The sequence below is a fragment of the Limulus polyphemus genome, unplaced genomic scaffold (assembly GCF_000517525.1).
Source record: "Limulus polyphemus unplaced genomic scaffold, Limulus_polyphemus-2.1.2 Scaffold5994, whole genome shotgun sequence".
NCBI classification, from domain to species: Eukaryota; Metazoa; Arthropoda; class Merostomata; order Xiphosura; family Limulidae; genus Limulus; species Limulus polyphemus.
In genome coordinates, this window is record NW_013671604.1 from 36,344 (window position 1) to 52,894 (window position 16,551).

At 32.7% G+C, this 16,551-nt stretch overlaps 1 protein-coding gene across 1 annotated transcript in view; it reads right to left on the reverse strand.

Annotated features, from left to right (window-relative positions):
• Nucleotides 1–15,771, reverse strand: part of LOC106473236 (putative glutamate synthase [NADPH]) — a 29,479-nt gene extending 13,708 nt beyond the window's left edge. The window contains exons 1-11 of the mRNA XM_022401710.1: nucleotides 15,684–15,771; nucleotides 15,164–15,344; nucleotides 14,586–14,719; nucleotides 7,724–7,798; nucleotides 6,964–7,173; nucleotides 6,438–6,562; nucleotides 5,804–5,942; nucleotides 5,326–5,511; nucleotides 4,640–4,755; nucleotides 2,357–2,534; nucleotides 51–274 (exon numbers count right to left, since the gene is read on the reverse strand). Of these exons, the coding sequence (XP_022257418.1) occupies nucleotides 51–274; nucleotides 2,357–2,534; nucleotides 4,640–4,755; nucleotides 5,326–5,511; nucleotides 5,804–5,942; nucleotides 6,438–6,562; nucleotides 6,964–7,173; nucleotides 7,724–7,798; nucleotides 14,586–14,708 (1,376 nt within the window). The 5' untranslated portion in view covers nucleotides 14,709–14,719; nucleotides 15,164–15,344; nucleotides 15,684–15,771. The remainder of the gene's footprint in view (nucleotides 1–50; nucleotides 275–2,356; nucleotides 2,535–4,639; nucleotides 4,756–5,325; nucleotides 5,512–5,803; nucleotides 5,943–6,437; nucleotides 6,563–6,963; nucleotides 7,174–7,723; nucleotides 7,799–14,585; nucleotides 14,720–15,163; nucleotides 15,345–15,683) is intronic.
• Nucleotides 15,772–16,551: the final 780 nt, after the last annotated feature.

A 16,551-nucleotide genomic window follows, 5' to 3' on the forward strand; every position in this document is an offset into this window, starting at 1 on the left:
ATCTGAATAGTGTACTTAGAGAATACCAAGTATGGTGAAAGTTACTATACCGAAGTTTATCTAACTTCTGCGGGTGTATCTTCACTTTTGGTGCATCAGGTACAGAATCTTCAATGTCTTTAATCTTTGAGTGGCTGCTATTGCTAGTTGGTGTTACATTGCCGTTCATGATATAATTGTGATCGGTACTGATTATGTCTCCATTAACTTGAAGTTTTTCTTGAGCTTCCAAAGACATTTGTTTCAAAGCTCTCTGGTAATCTTTGGGGAAAACCTTTGGAATAAAAACAAATAATAAAAAACAATCTAAAATATATGAAATAATGAATACTTAGCACAGGAAATGTTTAACATATCAAACCTATACTAAGGATTTTTTTTTTTTTATCTGTAATGAAGAAATAAAAACAGAAAATTAAGAGATTAATTAACACACAATTTGTATCTTTTAATTTCAAGTATTCTAATAATGTGCAATATACATGAAGAATGTTAAGAGTACCAAAATTAAATTCTACATGCAGAGTTTTACATTTTATAGCTTTACACCAAATATTTCACAAAGAACTAACTACATGAAAAACTACTTAAACATTAGACAATCAGGAAGTTATTCTGGTTTATTTTATGGATTGCCACACAACAAACATTGTATAAAACATTGGAACTTATAATCATGCTTTGGCTAGTTCTCTAGTTGACTTTTTGAAAACATTTACCTCAACTGAATATAATCTGAAAGATATTTGAAATTCAACAACAAGTTCAACAGTCATGTGCACTGAACCACTATATACAAATATACAGTTAGAAGACACAATACAGTTAAGTGCCGAGTTGATTGAACCACTACTTTGTATATAGTGGTTCAATCAACTCGGCACTTAACTGTATTGTGTCTTCCAACTGTATATTTGTATTATACAGTTAGAAGACACAATACAGTTAAGTGCCGAGTTGATTGAACCACTATATACAAATATACAGTTAGAAGACACAATACAGTTAAGTGCCGAGTTGATTGAACCACTACATACAAATATACAGTTGGAAGACACAATACAGTTAAGTGCCAAGTTGATTGAACCACTACATACAAATATACAGTTGGAAGACACAATACAGTTAAGTGCCAAGTTGATTGAACCACTATATACAAATATACAGTTAGAAGACACAATACAGTTAATTGCCAAGTTGATGAATATTGACAACTCCAGTTACATGTCTATCCCAAAAGCTGATTTTTGAAACTGATGAACTTCTGCTGAATGGTAAGACACGATTAGGTTGACCAATGAGAGCCTGAGAATTGTGCCATCTTTAGCCTACTTATCTTTATGTATTCATGAACAACAAAAGTTGGAATATTGCTTGCAACAGCTTAAACCTCTTTACTATTGATGATACCTTCATCTCCAAGAACTTCGATTAAACTTTCCAGTAAATAGTAAACACAATAGCATAAAGTTTAGTGTAGAACATCAGCAGGACCATAAACTTACCGTTTTCAATACCTTGATTAGTAAAATAGAGGATTCCAAAGTGAAATTTATCATAAGAAAACATTCACAGGTTTATATTTCAATTTTGAAAGTTACTTTTTCTCAAATGTTTTTAAAGAAAGTTTAGTCAAACTATTACTTCACTATGTGTATAAAATAATTAGCACTTGAAGATATGCATGAAGTGTTTAGTGACATCAAGGATTCTTTACACAAAAATATGTTTCCATGTGATATGATGGACAAAATTCCATATTTATTTGAATAAGCAAAGTTTTTGTACCGTAAATCCAATTGAAATGTCTAAATATCATTTAATCATCAGTTTACCATTAATGGATAAATATTCTTTAGCTGTCAAGAATCAGCCGAAACAGATTATCCACACGTACAGCTAAAGTGTGAATTTACACCTAATTTTTGCCTACTCTATTTTTTTAAATTTAAGGACCAGATACAAAGTTTACAATCACAACTTGTAGTTTATAAATTTACTTGTCTTTGCTGTCAGCAAGGTTATATTGGCTCTACAAAAATGAAAGTATTAACATGTATAAAAGAACACACCAACTTCAGATCACCCACTAAGTCAAGTATATTAGAATATGCCCTAGGAGAATGTGACGTTATTGTTCATTCTAATTTTTTTAAGATTCTTGTATAGGCCGATGATGAGCAAAGCCTTCCTATTAAAAAAAGAGAGGTTTGATTCATAAAATAAGATCCGAAATTAATGTAATTAGTTTTGGGAAAACTATAGGCAGTAGTTTAAATTCCTACATATTTACTATATTTGTGTAAACAGGAACAATGCAAATGTCCTGAAGTAGTGTACTATAACACCTACTTACCTTAACAAAATTAACTGCAATACTAGGCCATTCCTTTAATATGTCAGCAGCAAGATGAGAGCCTGTTTTATCATGAAACTCTCGTATCAAATTTTCTACATCATTCAGATCTTCCTGTTGTTCCAAAGGCATCAGGTCCACCATCAATTTGTTACAGTGAGAAGGAAAAATTGCATATCTACAAAGTTGGCATTCAGAACAAAAAAATTAGCTTTAATTAATGTTATGTATACAACCAAAGATACAAAATATAAAATTTACATCATATTCATACTATACTGCAGATTTACAGCTAAAATCCCAACAGAAGGTGGGAAAAGAAGAGAAACAAGAAGAGAAATTACAGCAGTTGTTGGAGGGAAAAGAAAAGAAACAAGAAGAACGAGAAAAGAAACAAGACCATTCAGGTCCAGTAATATTGTAGGAAAAGGTTCATCAAGATGCTCTTTTCTTTTTTTTTAATGAATCTCACTGCTTTTGCTTCAAAATAAAAATCTGCATATCAAATTTTAAGACTAGTTAAAACATACAGCATTAGAAAAATTATGAAAATGGTAAGAAAAGTGTAAAAGGCAAATACTACAGAAATGCCGTTCCTTTATTAAGTGAAAATTAAATGTATTAGCACACAGAAAGGTTTTGATAACTTACACTGTGATTGGTTATTATCTGTCCAATAAGGAAGTGGTACAACACTATAAGGCCTATAAGAATACATGCAGTCATTCTATGCCCAGTAGTGATAGGAACTCCAATCATGGCTCCCATAATAAATACCATATAACAAGCATTTAGAAATCAAAGTTTTGGCTGGTCAAGGAGACTCCATGTGAAAAATTGTGGCAAAACTATGGTTCAGTAAGAATTATATGCAAGAAATTGAAGAGGGTACATGAAACTGGCACTTTTAATAACAGAAAGGATCAAAGTAAAAAGTTAAATCCTCTAAAAGTGATGTTAATTATTTTAAGGTACTTTTTTTTTAATGAGATAAGTGATTATTGAGTGCATGTCTTGACAATGACTTTATGGTAAATATAAGTGTGAATGTGACACATTAGCACACATGCAGCTCCGCTAAAACCAATGTTGAGAAGAGATAACCACATAAAAAGGTAGAAGAGCAAAGCTGGAAACATATGCTCTGTATAGATGAATCATGGGGAATTAGTGCAAGTTTTGGGTTGTATCGCAGCCAATGGTATCCATGATCTATCTAAAATTGATGGGACCATAATTGGTTGCAAGTTCAAGCAGATTCTGATCCCAGGAAGGCAGCAAATCGGGTGAAACAATCTTTTAGATAAACAGACAAGTAGAATACTCAAAACCATAAATTGACCTGTACAAAGTATCAATATGAATATTCTTGAGGCTGTATAGGCTTATGTGAAAACTGAAAAGGTGACCAAACAACTCGGATGAATTTTGAACAACATTCACAATCATACATTGCTAAACTGTACGGCAACACGAAAACAAAGTGTAATGCTCTGTATAAAGCAAAGGGCTCAAGTACAAGTACAACTTGCTCACTTTCCTTTTGTATTTTCTGGGATAATGTATCATTCATAAGTTCACCATTTAGTTGGTAATACTTATTGTTTATGTATCACCTGTGCATTTCCATAACTATTTCTATAACTTAATCAAAAAGAATGCAGAGCTAACTAAGGAGAAAAATTGTCTGCAATTAAAGTTAATAATGATATGCTTCAAGTGCTAAAATTAGGCTTTCATGGACAATGAGTTAGATCTTTTAACAGCGTTTACATTTTCACAGATTCAAAGTCAGAATGAAGTAAACTTGTCAGACAATCACTGTTGGACATATTTTCATGTGTACGATATAATGGGATCTTGTCAGACAATCACTGTTGGACATATTTTCGTGTGTACGATATAATGGGATCTTGTCAGACAATCACTGTTGGACATATTTTCATGTGTACGATATAATGGGAACTTGTCAGACAATCACTGTTGGACATATTTTCATGTGTACGATATAATGGGAACTTGTCAGACAATCACTGTTGGACATATTTTCATGTGTACGATATAATGGGAACTTGTCAGACAATCACTGTTGGACATATTTTCATGTGTACGATATAATGGAACTTGTCAGACAATCACTAATCATTGTCAAAATTACTTACTACTACTTTCCACTAAGATGTATCAACTAATACTCTATGAATGTATGGTGTTAGACTACAAACACTGCATTAATACCAAACAATCTAAGTTTTAATCTCCCGTTTTAAAATTATATTTTACCTATCAAAAACATAAGCAATGCCTCCAGACATTCCAGCAGCAAAGTTCCGGCCTGTAGGCCCCAGTATGACTACTTTTCCACCAGTCATATATTCACAGCCATGATCTCCAACACCCTACACACAAACCAAGATATATACTTTTTTTACTTAATTAAATGTTGAAATATTTACACCCCCTAAAAAACATTGGTAGCCTAGTGGCAAAGTCCAATTTGTTTTTAGTTTAAGAAACCCAGAGAAATTACAGCTTTGAATATCTCCATAAATGAGTAGAATAAAGATATCTATAATTCAAGGTTTTTCTTTAGATTTTTTTTCATTTACATGAAAAATATCACAGATAACTGAAACTGCTTGTAAATCAAATTTCTAGTTACAATTAAGTCATAATAATAAAGAAGAACCATTAACAAAAAAAGTTATATCTTGTATAAAACAGCAATTTTTTTAATTTAAAGAGAATTAAAATCTTTAGCACTAAAATTCTTTGCGAACACATACCTTGTTTCGCTGTAGCACATAAACAAAAAATTATATCCGCAAAATTATTGCTTACTTGTGTTTCAGAAGCATTATAAATACTAGTAAATTTGTTAACAATTTCGAAAATCTTGCATAAGTAGTCAAATAACATGGGGTTTAAATAAAATAAGTTAATTTTGAAAAAAAAAAACGGCTATTTACCTCAACAACAGCAATTGCTCCAGAATTACGAACACAAAATCGTTCTGCTGCCATCCCTCGAAAGAAAGCTTTCCCAGAAGTTGCACCATATAAACACACATTTCCAACAATAATGTTATCTTCAGATTTAAAATTCACTGGTAAACCTCGAGGTGGGTATACAATGATCTCTCCACCAGATAAGCCCTGGAATATTGTATACATGCGTAAGAGGGAAGCTTTAAAAATTTTTTTATTGAATATAAACTTAACAGATATCCAGAGGTGGCTTAGCATGAAATCAAACTTAAAAAACAAAAAAACTCTTAAATATTTTTACTAGGCAAAATGAATGTAGTCAAAGTAATTATCTGGGAAAAAGTTTAAATATTCATTGGCTTCATTATTGTTCGAATAGTTGTTAAACAACTAATATAAGATAACTGGAAAACAAATAAACAAGAATTGTACTTTAATAATCTAGATAAAGGAAGATTACCTTGCCAACATAATCATTAGCATCACCTTCCAACTCCACAGTAATTCCACGAGATAAGAAAGCACAAAAACTTTGTCCAGCTGAACCCTGAAGCTTTATTCTAATACTTCCTGCAGGCAAACCATCTTCTCCAAACTTTCTACAAATTAAGATCAGATATTTGTGTTTTTACTTGTTTTGTATCCAATAGAAAACATTATGTTCAAGTTCAAGCAAATGATAGTTAGTTAAAATAACAACACAAACAACTGTAGAAAAAATAAAGGTTTTAATGATGCAATATCCAAGTATATTATATGAGTTAAAAATCATATGTACGTTATTTATGGTTTCATTATTAATAGAAAACAAATTCTTAAAACATAAGAATGCTATTATTTTCTACTTAACAACCTGAAGATATATAATATCTTATGAGGGATGTGTATTATCTTCTACCGACTCCTTCCGAAAATCTTCCTAGAAAATACATAATAAAATTTTTACAAAAAAGTTTAGAAATAAGTAGAAAAAAAAATATTTAAAAATGTGCATTATGAAGAATTTCAAAAGATTTCCCATGATGCCTCAAAAGAATAATAATTTCCTCTGGTGTTTAATACTTTGTAATGAAAATAATATAAATTATAATTACTTAGCTATGTGGTAAGAAAGTGTTGTTGCAAACGAACGATCTTCATTACAAATATTCATCTTTATGGAAACTGTTTTTGCTTGGCCTTCCAGAACATCAGCAGCTTCTTCCAGTAATTTGTAATCCTTATAATTGAAGATCAAATACCTTAGATCTTTGATACTAAAGTTACCTACCAAGTATTCATATATAATCAATAATGCTGAAGAAAACTGTTATATTTTACTTTTAGACCACTTGACTTAGTCAAAACAATTTCGAAAACATTAAACTTCAGAAACCCTAGCAAATTACATGATCAAGTTTTATTTGAAGCATTTCAACCTAATTATACTTTTTGCTGCATGCAGTACTGTTTCATGTTTTCTGAATCACTGAAAAAATACCTATGAACGAATTTTACTTACATTCAGAAATAACAGTTAACAGAAAGCAGAAAAGTTTATTTGTTATATTTTCTGTCTCAAAGAATTTACTACAGTATGTTGACATTGGTAAATAAGTTAAGAAAACTGATTATCCTTACCAATCGTTTGTAAAGTTTAAAGTCCTGGCTGACAGAGCCACCTACAATATTTACACCAGGTCTAAGTTTGAGGGCATTGAAAAGAACTGGAGTAAAATCTAGTAGCCCTGCCTTTGGATTCTTAGAGTTTTCATATCTCTTCAAAAGATCAGTTCGTCCAATCAAGTCTTGGAACTTCCTAATCCCCATTTTAGCCATATAGCCACGAACCTAGTTACAAAAGTCACAAATTTTCACAAAAACTTGCTACTACTGGCTTTCAGACACTATACTGTTCTAAATGGATAAATATCAATATTTAATATCAACATTTCACTTAATGTTGTGATTATAAACTGTTGGTTCAATAATTCTTTGTTATTATTATTATTATTATTATTCATGAAGATTACCTTCATTTATAAGAACTTTTTTTTCTACTACCATTCCTCAAGATTATCCCACACTTGTTCTATAAAAATAAAAAAAGTTACAGAAGACAGTTTATAAGCTGAATGAGTGCATGCATGACGTACTTAGTATGTATAATACAGATACTGGGTGAGACAAGCATCTCAAAATGCATCCAACTGAAGTAAATAACCCAGTCAAGGAATATCAACATCTAGATGAATGTTATAAATGTATACCACAACTGTAGATAATTGTGAAATAGCAATAAAACAATAACAGAAGTATAATCATATTTCTTAGAAACGTTGTTTGAATACATCTATTCTAATTGGGATTTTGATCTTGCTGATAAAACAAAAACAGTTACCTCTTCTGCCAATAAAAAGAGGTAATTGATCAGATGCTCTGGTTTTCCTTCAAATTTCTTTCTTAGTTCAGGATCCTAAAATAAAGATGATATTCACACGTTTTATGAAATTAAAAGAACAAAAAGTATGGTGTATATGCAGCATATCTATTTCTTTTTCTTTAGTGCAGGTCATTAATATCTATAAAGTATTTATTTTTAAGTTTGAGGAAATTCTAAATGTCATTTTTAGAATTAACAAAAATTTGGGAATTTTTAAACCAATTTTTCAGCTTTCAATAAAAACATTAACCATTCCAACCACCACAATAAAGTATAATAAAAACAACGATAATTACTTAAAAGCAATGCACTACACGGCTACAAAAACAACGATAATTACTTAAAAGCAATGCATTACACGACTACAAAAACAACGATAATTACTTAAAAGCAATGCATTACACGACTACAAAAACAACGATAATTACTTAAAAGCAATGCATTACATGACTACAAAAACAATGATAATTAGTTTCATGTTACAACATATATTTTCTAATTATAGTTATAGTATTTTGGCACTTGTGTATAAAGTTAAAATCATAAATAATATTCAACGTTAAACTGGTACACAGGATAACATTGTAACGTCAAAACATTTAGAGTCGTCAAGTTTTTTTGAAGGCCATAGATAGGCCTAAATAAAATGTTTTTAATTGTGTACCAATTTAACACTGAATATTATTTTTGATTAATATATTTTCTCATTGAAGTAAAATGAAGTTTAGGGTGGTTTTGAAGTTAACATTTTTCTTACACTGAAAATGTATTTCTCATATGTACTTACCTCCTCTCACACAAAGCTATCTCAATCTTCTGCCCTCTAAGCATTGCTAAAAAAAATTCACAATCAGCGCACCAGTCTATTACCCCATCAATTTCACACCATTTCTGAACATGTACATATCATGCAACTACTCTCCACCAATAGTATTGTGCCACCTATATTGGCAACAGCTAGCTCCTCCTGCTATTCCCGCTCAATCCTCACTTTGAGAATTGGCAGGCTCCAAAAGAAGAACACCAGCTGTGGGGAGGGAGAGTGGGAAGTGTGTGTGAGAAAAGATAAGTACCCATCAGAAATACATTTTTAGTGTGAGAAAAATGTTAACTTCCAATACGATCCTACCTCCACTTAAACAAAACTAGAATCCCACATTGCAAAGGTGGAGAAGCCAGTTTAGGCATACAACATAAAAAAAAACAAGTGGAAAGTGACAACCTAGAATGAACAGGTGTACTCAGAGATGAAAACAAAGCACTCTTGTGGGATACCACACTACTTCTAGAACAAATACTCTCTTTGCTCTTGATGTAGGAAACAAATCAGATATGAGAAGAGAAAAAAGGATGTGCACAATTGCAATTCATTTTGAGAGGTACAACCATAGTAAAATATAAATTGAATTAGCTATGTACATACACAACCTCAACCAGACAGATGAGGTTCCATAACTTGTCCTCAGCAATGTATGTTATATATACCCATCAACCCTAACCGTAAGTAAACAGAATGTCATACATGAAGCAACCGGAATGATGAACAGGAAATTAGCTTTCAGCCAAAACCAGATAAACTCCCAAAACCACAGTAGGAGCAAGAAGCATTATGGGGTTGTGGCATTGCTCAACTCAACCATAAGAATGGAGCAATATCTGTAATCAACAAACTGAACCCAGCATTATGGGGTTGTGGCATTGCTCAACTCAACCACAAGAGTGGAGCAATATCTGTAATCAACAAACTGAACCCAGCATTATGGGGTTGTGGCATTGCTCAACTCAACCACAAGAGTGGAGCAATATCTGTAATCAATATTACGAGCAGAAATCGTAAATCACTCAAACATAAATGAAGGAAGAGACACCCAGTTGTTGCTCTACCACAAGAACAGTGCATGTACATCCTGTAGCTGGCATTACAAGGCAGATGAGGTTCCCCAAACTCAACCCGTAGGAGCAGAAGAAGAATCTGCAATTAGAATTAATAAGGAGAGGGGCCTCTACTGCACATAACCATAGGAACAGGGTGATGTCATCCAGAACCTGGTATCACAAGGAGGATGCTGCGTAGGTTGGATATGCTCCAACCATTTTCTTTGGACAGCTGTCCACCTGGGAAAGCATTCAGGGGAAATGAAAGGAGGGAAAACACTTTGTCCTCTTCTCACCGAGTGGATAACCATGAGTAGATATGGTAAATTAAATTTTGAAACTCACTCAGGAGGAAGCCTCCAGGATCCACCACCCCCAGCAACTGGAAACTGCGAAACAGTAAGGATTCATGTTCCACTAGAAGGAAAAAGGGGGTAAATAAGGCGGTGGGGGAGTCTGGAGAAACGACATACCGGAAAAAGTGCAGTAGGTGTCTTCAATTCCCTATTTTGAAATGCAGACCAACCTCAATTTATTCAAATCAAAGGGTCAGTAGAGATGAGCACAAATCCCCTTCTGCTTTACTCATGAAGTCGATGAGTGGTGGTTCACCACTGAGTGAAACATACCAATATCTAGAAACCTAAATATACCACTGGACATGCCACCAATGTTCTTGCAGAAACTCCCCATCTCTACAGTGAGTGTTATAGTACAATCAGTAAATAGTGCGGGTTTGAGACGAAGCATATCTGACAAGGCAACACCCACCACAGGGTGGAATGCTATTATCAGTAGTTAAAACTATGTTGCCGAAAATAAAAACATACGTGATAAAGCTTACTCCAGTCAATGGTGAATGGATGTGTGTAGAATTGCCACAGGAGAGAGAGATGATACTCACCAAAGGAACATACAGCCAGACCATGCTGATAATGAGCAACAAAGGTATTGGGAGTAGTTCACATTCCAGCATGGACAATCTCTTCCAATGGACAGAAAAGGCAAGAAGCCAAAGATATGGTGGTATGACGAATATGATAAGAAGAAAAGTTATGGAGACAGCAACTGTGCATGGATAAGTCTGAACATGCAAGCCTAATGAGTCGATAAACCTAACCAGTTAATGTGACTGGGGATAGATCATGGGAAATGTAAGGGTTCCAGGGAATAAAAGTCGAGAACTTGAACTCCAAAAGGAGGCAGGATGTGTCACATAACACCGTAAGGAGTGAACCAGACAATGAAGCTGATCAGGATGGGAATGGGAGTACCAGTAGGAGATGAAAGTTAAGGAACTGGATGCGAAATCCAACCGGCCTTCAAGGTAGGAAGGACCAGTTGGGACATAGTTTGACATAAGAGGAATTGTAGAGGAAACAGGTAACATGAAAGGCAGAAATATCTGATTGATGATATCTGCAAGCAAGGAGAAGAAAAAAAAAAAGGTCTTGAGGAAGAGATAGATAGTACATGAAAGACACAGGTTCAAAGGGAGAACAGGAAAGCCATAAAGGACCACACTGAGATCCTGATCAGGCAAAGAAGAGGAGCGTGGAGGATGTGTGACTCTAAAGGAGGAAAAAAGGAGGGAAAGATGAGCAAAACCTGGAGAAATTGAAGGTGTTCAACAATGCCATCCAATAGTTAGTCACAGACAAAATGATCACTTTAACGATGTAAAAAGAAAAACTATTTAAGTCCTACACTGATAAAAATTAGGATGATAAAACACATAGTTAATAATGATGAGAAAAAAATATATTCAGATAGAACAATGAATTATATGTTACTAGTTGTACTGATATGTAATGTACAAACTATCTAAACATACCTAGTTAACAAAGTATTTATAAATATCAAATGGACAAACCATCCAAATTTACCAAGTCCACAAAGTATATAATAATAATGAATGTGAAAACTGACGAAAATTTACCTAGAAAACACATTAATAAGTCAATATTAAACTTACAATACCTCTAAATTAACGTAGACTACAAAAGACACAAGATTAACCCTATCAGGACGACACCATTTTTAAATTCATTTCTATGAGTGATACTGAGTTACATTCAAAATTCAATTAAACAATTTTACTATCCAAGTATGTCAACGAAATTAACATTATAATTTGAATTTTTAAGTTATCTAAGTTTTAATTACTTTGTTTCAAAGGAAACCTTTCAAAAAATACATAAACTGTAGTTTTTGTGTCACCTCATCCACCCGCTATGAAAAATCTCGACTTTAGGATCAGTTTATTCTTAACTACAATGTAGATGATGTCTAGATGACAATGTAGGTTTAGTTGGCCTTTTAAGTCTCAGATCTGTTTTCACTGGGAAATAGAAATAAGTTTTCCAACCCTTGACAGTTGCCATGCCCACCTTCTATACTTTGCCTTGAAATCCACAATGTACATGTAGCTAGTTATTTGTTTGGAATTTTGTGCAAAGCTACACGAGGGCTATCTGCAATGGCCGTCCCTAATTTAACAGTGTAAAACTAGAGGGAAGGCAGCTAGTCTTCACCACCCGCCATCAACTCTTGGAATTACTCTTTTACCAAAGAATAGTTAGATTAACTGTCACATTACAATACCCCCATGGCTGAAAGGGCAAGTACATTTGGTGGGACAGAGATTCGAATCAGTGACCCGCAGATTGAGCGTCGAGCTCCTTAAGTACCTGGCCATAGCTAATTGACACAAGTGTATATATTCATTAGAAAGAACTCAGTTTACACTATACTCCACCAACGGTTAAATTGAAATTGGCACGCAGTTCTCATATTGAAATAGATGTAACAGCCTGTAGTATTGTTGTCTGCTTGATCAACTATAGCACTTACAGTAGTTTGTTAACTAAGTATGCTATAGTTAGAGTTATAGGTCTTACTTTTATATTTTAGTGAATTATGTATTATTTTTGTTTTAAAATCATATTATAATGGTTTAATGAGGTTTTTTAGGTTTAACTTTTCGTCTGGATTGTGAAAGCTTCATAAGCAATATGGCGTGTATAAGTGCTATCTTGTTTCAGCAACATGTCTCTGCGGGGAGTCTACTGAAATTGCTTCATAAAGGCCTACTGGCATCAAATGACATATTGGGATAAATAAAGACACATAATTTGAAAGGAAAATTAAAAATAAATTATAAGTTAAAAGATAAAGCCGTGAATTTACCCATATGCAAAAAAAGACGACTATTCTAGTGAATTACTACACAGAGTTGAAAGGTATGTAAATATTTTTTATTTGTTAATTTAAACATTCCATTATACTATATGTTAATGATTATACACAGAGTGAGTAATATAGTAGAGAAAATGGTAAATAAAATATAAATATTTACCTTAAAAACTTTGATATTCATTTACGAGGTTCTACAGATTATGTAAATGAAATATAAAAACTAAGATAAAAAAAAATATTTTTAGACATCATATAAAAATCGTCTTGCATGTGAACTATCAAGAGTCTGAGTGCAAATAACTATGAAATAATAACGAATTTTTATTATAAATAGTAGAAAAAAAATATTTTTCTGAACTACATACTTTTAGGACCATTCTTGTCAAATTTCAAACAATTTCATTCACTAGTTTTATTTTTGAAAGACATTTCCCGAGAGTTGCATAATTTTCTTCCAATGGAAGTAGGTCATCTCTATAGGATTAAGTCCTACACTGAGGAGAAATAGGATGATGAGGCACTTAGTTAAGAATGAGGAAAAAATTACTCAAATAGAACAACGAATTAGATGTTACTAGTAGTAATGATATGTAACTTACAAACAATCTAAACATGTCTAGTTAAGGTACTTATTCATAATGAACTAACAAACCTATGAAATCTGCAGAGTCTACAAAGTACACAATATTAACGAACATGCAAAACAATTAAATTTACCTAAAATAACAACAACAAAAAAAAACAAGTAATAATCAATATCTAACTTGTACTTCATATAAAGTAACTTAGATGACTAGGGACACAAATATCTAGCTTACCAAAGTCCGAGCACTGATAACACGAAATACTTAATTCTACCATGTGTAAATAAGGGCAAAGCAACAGGTGTGAACTGGGAGAGCTAGAAGCATTATGAAGAAAGGAGAAGAAGAACAATTCTCCACCAAAGTGAATGACATGGAGGCACGGCAACTGGTGGAAGGTGAAAACACTGAAGAGGCATAGAGTGCGACAGACCAAAATAAGAAAATGCCGGAAAAAGAGAGTCCAACTTATCTTCTCATTGATTGTATTCTTCTTAGAAACATTGTCACGTTGAAAAGAAGAAGAAACTGCCGGCCAAACATATGAATCTAGCCAGCTCACTGAAAATGAAGGCCTGTACCTCCTATGCAGATAAAGTCTAGCCCGATTCCTGGGAAGTTGTGCCAGTAACATTTCTGACTGTAACGGGAATTTCCGTAGTAGATACATTTATTGTAAATTCATACTAAGATATCTTATAATTCAGTAACAAGAAATAAGTACAAAAAAAATAAATAAAAATAGAAATGGCAAATAAGCATGTTCATAAACAGTAGCCACATGCAAAAAAAGAAAAAAAAAAACACTCATCTAAACAAGAAAAGTGAGGATTGGGCAGGAATAGCAGAGGGAGCTATCTATACTAATATAGGCGGCACAATACTATTGGAGGAGAGTAGTCACATGATATGTAAATGTTCAGAAATGTCATGAAACTAATGGGATATATAGACTGGTGTGCTGATCGTGAAAAGTTTTTAGCAATACTTAGAGGACAGAAGAAGATTGATATAGCTTTGTGTGAACGAAAGTACGACCATATTGGAATATAAAATTTTCATGTTACTTCTTATACATTTAGTTATTTCTTCATGTGTTTATATCATCGTGATAACCTACACATTACATACTTTCAATATTACTGTATAATTCCATTACATACTTGTGTAGCGATACCAACAGGACAAGTGTTCAGATGACATTTTCTCATCATTGTACAACCTAATACTATCAGTGGTGCTGTAGAAAATCCAAATTCATCAGCTCCAAGCAGTGCAGCTATCATCACATCAAAACCTGAAAAATGTTTCACACAAAATATTCCAGTCATTTCTTGAAAATGAAATTTTCAGCTTGTCTCAGAATAATGTTAACAAAACTAAGCTTATATGTGTTAAAATATTGTTAATGTTTTTGTTATCAGTATTTAGTACAGGTCTCTTAGATAGAAATAACATTTGACTACACAATTTTAATGATACTGTTCCAAGCTCTAAGATTTATTCATCACTTTAAAAGTGCTTAGGCCTTCCCCATTGTCTCACATTTCTGTTTGCTATATGTTTAGTGTACCAATGAATAAACAAATTCCTCATATGTCCTTATTAAATAGCAATAATTCATCTTAAAAAAACAAAAAAAAAGAGCAACTTATTCTGGTAAAGATGACAAGAAATATAAATTATTAAAGAAAAGTAAATTATGTTCAAATTATGTCTGTTGAATGAAGACCAACTTCACCTGATCGAATTTGTCCATCCACCTGTAATACAACTCTGGACCTCAGATCATTCTGAACCAAAGTTTGATGAGTTTCAGCTATTCCCAACTCCCATGGTAGTCCTGCACCTTTAATACCTGTCCAGCTACTTGCTCCTGTGCCACCATCATGTCCAGAAATAGTGATATGCTCAGCTTTTCCCTAAATTTAAAGTTAGCATTAGTATAAATTTTCACCACACTAAATTACTACTATAACACTTATATTAGATAATATTACCTAATAATAGCTATCCATCATATTTCATGATTTCTAGACTGATTTGATAATAATGATAACAAGAGTTAAAGCGAATTATTATTATTAATGTGTGGAATTTCTGGTGTATCTATAAGTATATTCTTAAGTTAACATAAGAAACACTACAAGTTCTAACTTCATATGAAACTTTTGGCACGTTTTTACCAAGATGGATATAAAAAATTCTGACTTTTATTAAGTTTAAAAGTATTACTATTTATCTATTCAATATTTTCTTACCTTAGCTACACCAGAAGCAACAATCCCAACACCAACTTCAGACACCAGTTTGACAGAAATCCTTGCCTGTGGATTGGCACTCTTCAAATCATAGATTAACTAAAATATCAAAATTACAAATTGAACTTTAAATAAACTATTTTGAATGAAAGAATATTAAAATACTTAGTTAATTAAACTAAAAAACACTTCCAAAATAGGACATTTAACACACACACACACACGTTATATTTTGGTAAATATTATCACAAGGTTAATATTCCCATTGAAGATCTTTATACATATCCAATATAGTAATTAAGATAATCTCAAAATACAACTTACAGGACCAAGTTCATTACTTTAAGCTTCAGAAATAACTCTGTAGTGAACTCCATGTTCTTATGTTTACCACTTACCAAAGACTATCTTATTTAACAGATAAAATTCCAAGAAGCTGAAAAATGACAATGATATATGAAAAGTCACTTTAAACTGAGGGCTAATTGCAATTTATAAGAATGATGTTCTAGGTACTATGCTGACCCTCAACTGTCAATCATGCTCAGCATAATAGTCATGATCATTAGCTGTTGTTCAATACCAAAATTTACATTGTAACCCGTTTCTGTAAAATGATGGAGAAGTTTTAATTCACACATCTTGAAAAACTTTAATATATGGATGGATGATGGCTTCCAGACTAAAGGCAGAAATGTCCAATGAAGCTATAACTGGGGTGGAATTGACCTGACAGGAAATGTGATGGGATGAAATTTAAAAAATTCAACATAAACCAAATACTTGAACTAAAGACATAATTCATGATACCACTGCTTACATCTACTGCAGTAAGTCATTTAAAAAAAATTAATTAATCTTCCGTAAT